Genomic DNA, 6839 nt, shown 5'->3' on the forward strand with positions numbered 1-6839 from the left:
TCATTTTTCACTTTTTTATGTAACTTAGTAAAGAAATGAAGGTATCGATTTAGATGTTTTGATCCTAGTGTAAAAATAGTTCATGTATTCACGGTTCAACCCAACAAATGGAAATAAGGAAAATAAATATTTTGAAAACTTTAGAGCTTTAAGAAGAATTAAAAAGCATAATGCTTTAGTGCTTCGGATCATTCAACAAGGTATTATTTAAGTCTATTATTCCTCAAATTAAAATGCAAAGGATGTTTTGAGAAAGAACTTGAGAAATCTAAAAAATAATCTTTTGATGATTTTAAATTGACAAACAATATCATATATTTGATCATGCATCCATTCTCATCTTTAATTACATATTGAAATATGGGGCGAGACTACGATAAAAAGTTGAAGTATTGTTCTTTGTATCATCCATTATCAAATTCTCTCTATCTTGTTTGGGTTGAATAAAACTTTTTGCTATCCACGTTTTAATTAGTTCATATTTTCCAAATTCACGAGTTTGAAGAAAATTTGAGCGGCAAGCAAAACATTGCTTCAATGAAAGAAAATGGTAAAGAATCTACACTTTAATTTTAATATGGACAAGTCTTTGTCGGTCTTTGAAATGTTGCTCTCATAATTTTCTTCTTCAAATTTTTGGCCAACTTCCTTTGATGCTAAGTTATTCTAAAATTCTCTTACAAGACTTGTTTGTGAACACAAGTTTCTATGGAAAGCAATTTGGTCTTTCTCAAATTAAAGTAGCTTCCTTTCTTTTTGAAACCTTCTTAACTTCTGAATTTCCTCTTCATCGTAGATCATTTGAAATTGAGGGGTCAAAAAGTAGAGAGAAATATGGCTGAATTTCTATGGACTTTTGCTGTTCAGGAAGTCTTGAAGAAGATTGTGAAATTTGGAGCAGAGCAAATTGGTTTGGCATGGGGCTTGGAGAAGGAAGTGTCCCAGTTGAGAAACTGGTTACTCAAAGCTGAAACAATTTTAGCAGACATTAACAAAAAAAAATTACACATTGCTTCTGTGAGGCTATGGGTGGAAGATCTCCAAGATATTGTTTATGAAGCTGATGATCTATTGGATGAGCTTGTTTATGAACATCTACGACGAGCTGTGGAACAAACCGGAAAATTGAGGGAGGTATGTGATTCCATCTCACTATCCAAAAATCCCTTCTTGTTTCGTCGCAAGAAGGCCAAGCAAATGAAGAATATTACTCAAGCTTTATACAAACATTACTGTGAAGCAAGTCCTTTAGGCCTAGTTAGTGACGAATCCGCCACGGAAACAGAAGTCACTCTTGCGCAGATTCGAGAGACAACCTCGATTCTTGATTTTAAAGTTAGAGGAAGGGAAGCTGAATTTCAAGAGATATTGAAATTGGTGATTGAGTCTAGCAATGAACATGAGATGTCGGTGATATCCATTGTTGGAATGGGTGGTCTTGGGAAAACAACTTTGGCCAAGATGGTCTTCAATCATGATGCCATTAAAGGTCATTTTGATAAAACTATATGGGTTTGTGTGTCTAAACCATTTATTGTCATGAAAATTTTGGAAGCAATCTTTCAAGGCTCGACCAATACTTGTAGTGGCTTGAACTCCAAAGAGGCCTTACTTAAGAGGCTCCGAGAGGCGATGCAAGGCAAAAGATATTTTCTTGTGCTTGACGATGTTTGGGATAAAGATAATGGCTTGTGGGATGAGTTGAGTGGCTGTTTGAAGCAGATTAATGGAAAATCTGGAAATTGTGTTATGGTGACCACAAGGAGTGTAGAAGTCGCAACTATGGTGAATACTGTTTCCGTTCATCATCTAAAAGAATTATCTGATGATCAATGTTGGGTATTGTTCAAAGAAAGTGCAAATGTAAATCAACTGTCAATGAATTCAAAGATAGAGATTGTGAAAGATTTGTTGGTTAGAAAAATGGGTGGTGTACCACTTGTTGCCAAGGTTTTAGGAGGGGCAGTAAAATTTGAAGAGGTTGACTTTGAAAAAGGAGATTATGAGAGTTGGATCACAAAAGTTGAAAGCATTGCAAAAAATATTTTAAAGGAAGACAGAGATTTTGTTTTGTCCATACTAAAATTAAGTGTGGATTCTCTACCACTTCTTGTATTGAAGCAATGTTTTGCCTATTGTTCAAACTTTCCTCAAGATTATGACTTTAAGAAAGATGAACTAATCCAAATGTGGATAGCACAAGGTTTTATTCAATCCCAACAAGAGAGAGAGAATTTGGTAATGGAGGATATAGGAGAAGAGTACTTCAACTTCTTATTGTCCCGCTCCTTATTCCAAGATGTTATAAGGGATGAGAATAAGAGAATTATTACTTTTAAGATGCATGATCTAATGCATGATATTGCTTGTGCAATTTCGAATAATCAAAATATGGTATCAAATCCTAATAATTTGAGTGGGAGAAGTGCAGGAAAGTTGCGCACATTGGTTTACAGGGATGAAGAGAATCAATACAAGGTTTGTGACAACTTTTTTCGTTTGCGTGTTTTAAAACAAGATAAGATTTGGGCTAATAATTTGCCATATTTACTGGATAAGTTGATACATTTGAGATATCTTGACCTTTCAAAATGTTACATAATCAAGAATCTTCGAGAATCTCTTTGTCTACTATATAATTTGCAAACGTTAAAGCTTGGATATATAGAAAGTGAATTGCCAGAGAATTTGAGAAAATTGGTTAATTTGAGACATTTAGAATTTTACGTAGTTCCCGGTATGAAACAAATGCCTTCACATATGGGCAACTTAATTCATCTCCAAACATTATCTCGATTTGCAGTTGGTTTTGAGAAGGGATGTAAAATTGAAGAGCTTGGGACGTTAAAAAACCTCAAAGATGAACTAATTCTTACAAATCTTGAGAAGTTGAAAAGTAAAGAGGAAGCTATGGCTGCAAAATTGGTGGAGAAAAAAAAATTGCGTCGATTATTGTTTCGATGGACTTTATTTTATGGAGTAGAATATGACAAACACAATTTCGTACAAGTGTTGGAAGGACTTCAACCACACAAAAATCTTCAATCATTGAATATTAGTGGCTTTGGAGGGGAAGTCTTACCTAATGACATTTTTGTTGAAAATTTAGTTGAGATACGTTTGTTTGATTGTTCTAAATGTGAAGTGCTTCCAATGCTTGGACAATTGGCCAACTTAAAGAAACTTGAGATTACTTGGATGAACAATGTTAGAAGTATAGGGAATGAGTTCTATGGTATTGACCCCAACCTACAGAGAAATTCTTTTGCCTTTCCACAGTTGGAGGAACTCTATATTGATGGGATGAAGAAGCTAGAGCAATGGGATGAATTTACCACTTCAAATCTCTTTGGATCTCTTAAAAAACTTAGTGTCCTTGGATGTGATAAATTGACAAAATTGCCAAGTGGGTTCGAAGGTTGCCATTCAATTGAGTATGTGATAGAACGTTGTCCTAATTTGATGCTAAATGTGCAAAATTGACCCAACTTATATCATTTTTTGACATTGATTTATTCAGACGATCATTGGCTGATTTATTAAGTGACCTTAGTAACTTGAAAGAATTGATGATTAATGGATGCATGTAGATTTATGAGTTTATTCTCTTCATATAATTATCACCTCAGCTTATTGAACTTAAGTCGATCGATGATGGCTCAAGCTAAGTGATAATGCGACAACCCAACTTTTCGAACAACTTCAACACTTCACTAACTTGAAAGTTTTGAATATCAAAATTTTGATGTCATTGAAGCTTTGCCAGAATGGTTGAAAATTCTTACGGGAATTACTATCTAGAGAGGCTATACTACGCCTAACCAATTAATTAGAGGATTTTGGTGGTTAATGGAAGTCCAACGCTACTAGTTGGGGAAGGCAAGCAAGAGGGGGCTAAACTTTCCCACCCTCCAACCAAGTGTGTTGTTCGTAAAATATGTGGTAGCTCTTCTTGTTATTATCCTTATTTGTTTTTCTTATTTACAATAGTCTCTTTCATCCAAGTCTTGTTACCTCATACCGTTCTCCTTCAAGTTTATGGTTGAATTATTTAATTTTTATATGATGTTTTGTATAGTTGAATCAGAATAATGTTGTTAATTTTCAATTGTATATCTTTGACTTTAATACCCAAAACATTTAAATTCAAGAGTGTTTAACATTTTACTTGGTTTATAGGCATGATTGGAAAGAACATGAAAAAATGTATGAAAAGGGATTTTTCTACTTCCTTAAGACACTGTTCTTTTCTGCCACAGAATCTCCACTAGTTCCTCTTCATAAGAACACTACATATCTTTACATTGCAGATTAAAAGGAATATCCCGATAAACCAGAAGTTCAATAGTTAGCTAAGGACTGAAGATCGAGTTACCATAGGTCATCGAATTGAATTAGTCAGTTGTGACAGTAAAGAAAAGTGACTATTTCGTGGTCGGTTCTTATATATGTAGGGTTTTATGCCTAAAACTCGTAGAGTAGTAAATGTTATTAATTAACAATCAATATAATAAAGAAATTATGGATTGTTAAAAAAATAAATGTTACTGTTTGTTTATTATTGTCTAATTTGTTTTAAATAACCCTATAATCGAATAAACTAACATCCAAGGGTTTGCCTTAAAAAGGCCTGGGTACTTATCCTGGTAACACTATGGGTACGACTAACTTTGTCTTTGATACAAACATAATGATCCAACATGTTCGTGTAGGTGACATGTGAGTGGGGGGTATTCCTATGCAATGATTATATATGCATAAGATAGATTGCAGAATAGTAACCATTAGATTAACACCGTTGACTTAGTCAGGTTTTCTATTATTTCCATAGGATGAATCTAGGCGAACTAGTCTAATCCTAAAATATTTTGAAACTTCTATTCAAAGGGTCTGTCCTTTGATTTGTATGGATGAGGTTAGCCAGTCGTCAACCCAATATGCCTACCATTTTAGGGCACAAGACTCAGTGGGGAGCTAGGAATATTAATATTACAAGATATATTCACTTCTTCCCTCCTGAGGTAAGTAAAGTGAGTGTTCTGCTATGTGATGTCTGCAAGACTGAACAAAGGACCCTACCTCTCATTGGGCCTGAGAGGGGTTTCTACTTATTAATTAGACCATAAACAGGTTGTTCATTAGAGGAACACTAGTACTTAGGAGGTTAAGGTAACCCAAGGGTAGAACAAATTTGACGATAGTTGGAGTTATGAATACTGCGTGAAAGGACTCCACTTTGATCTATATCCATGGATGCAGAAATACATCTGTAATGAGAAGAGTGGCAAACTGTGGGTCTTTAGGAGTGTATCCACAGTTAACAAATATTATTAATTTGGTTAATGAGTTAGCCACTTAAATCTTATATCATTGGAGCTTCTGATCTGTAGGTCCACGCAGGCGCCCCTCGCTTGTAGCTCACTAGAGATACTTAAAGGGATAATTTAGATTGTTCAAATTAATTTGAAAAACTATAATATTATGTGATTAAGTAATATAATTATTATGAATATGATCTAATAATCAAACTGGAAAGTAATATTTGAATAAGATTCAAATTAATTAATTCAAATGATATTAAATTCACAAAGAATTAATTAATAGAGATGTGTTGTGCATATACATGCGATGTATATGATAATTAAATATATATATTAAATCGGATTTAATTTATATAATGGTTACTAATTAATTGTGCAATTAAAATTAAATAAGTGTTATTTAATTGGACTAATCTGATTTAAATTAAGCATTTATTTAAACTTAAGTCAGCTAATTAATTAAATAAATGTATTTAATTAATCTATTAGAAAAGGAAAATATATTAGGAAAAGGGGTTTGGTCCTTCTCTATATAAAACCGTCCCTATCGCTTTTACAAAACACACATTCTCATATGTCTCATTGCCAGTGGGAAACTCAACTAATACACAACACCGCTAGTGTTATTAATGCGAATTTTCTCTGAGTCTCACTATCCTCAAAATCCTATTTTCCTCTCCCTTTCCCAATAGTTGGATACCATTATCCTCTATTGGAATCCTAAGAGAATAGCAAGGTTTACTCTCATGATAAGTATTCAAGATCACTTAAAAGGAGTTGTTTTCATGATCAAGACCTGTTTAGAGATCCGTTCATTGGAACCTTGAAGAGGCTTGTTCGTGACATTAGGGAATCTACAAAGGCATCGTTATATCCTTTTTCCTAATGCCATGCTAGTTTACATGTTTATTTATTATTTTTGTATAATGATTTTGTTTAATTGCAAAATAAATTGGGATGCAGGAGATCTCTCATAGAAAACACTTTCGCTATGGCTAGGATTCGATCCTGATTCCCTTTCAGTCATGATATATGTATTTTTTTTGGTGTGTATGGATATTTCTTAAATAAAAGTGTCAATTGATTAATACACCAAATAAAAATATAGGGATAGTTGTAAATATTAGACATTAGATATAACGTATTAGCAGATATAGCATAAAATTAAAAAAAAATTGAAAAATATGCCAAATTTAAATAGTCTATCACTGATAAATTCATATCACTTGTAATAGTCTATCATCGATAAGACTTGTTATTAATTTACAAAATTTTTTTAAATGATGTTATAGCATTTCGGTTATTATTTCTAAAAATAACTACAATTGCAAATATACCAAATAAAATCAAAACAACGAGAACTACACCGATCACATAATAAGAGGTTATAGGCAGTCATGGTTAGCTTGGTGTGTGGGCGAGCATGACGCTCTTGGTTGTGCAATCACGTAACTTTTTGTGTGGATTTTGTTTATTTCGCCCAATACATAATTTCATTTTAACGCTAAATAACCAATG

At 33.3% G+C, this 6839-nt stretch overlaps 1 protein-coding gene across 1 annotated transcript; it reads left to right on the forward strand.

Moving 5' to 3' along the window:
- Positions 1-646: 646 nt before the first annotated feature.
- Positions 647-4126, forward strand: LOC120069922 (putative disease resistance protein RGA1). The gene has a single exon (XM_039021760.1). It carries the CDS (start codon positions 835-837, stop codon positions 3481-3483), a length of 2649 nt encoding a protein of 882 aa, XP_038877688.1. The 5' UTR covers positions 647-834; the 3' UTR covers positions 3484-4126.
- Positions 4127-6839: the final 2713 nt, after the last annotated feature.

This window comes from Benincasa hispida, unplaced genomic scaffold, assembly GCF_009727055.1.
Source record: "Benincasa hispida cultivar B227 unplaced genomic scaffold, ASM972705v1 Contig684, whole genome shotgun sequence".
Taxonomy (NCBI): domain Eukaryota; kingdom Viridiplantae; phylum Streptophyta; class Magnoliopsida; order Cucurbitales; family Cucurbitaceae; genus Benincasa; species Benincasa hispida.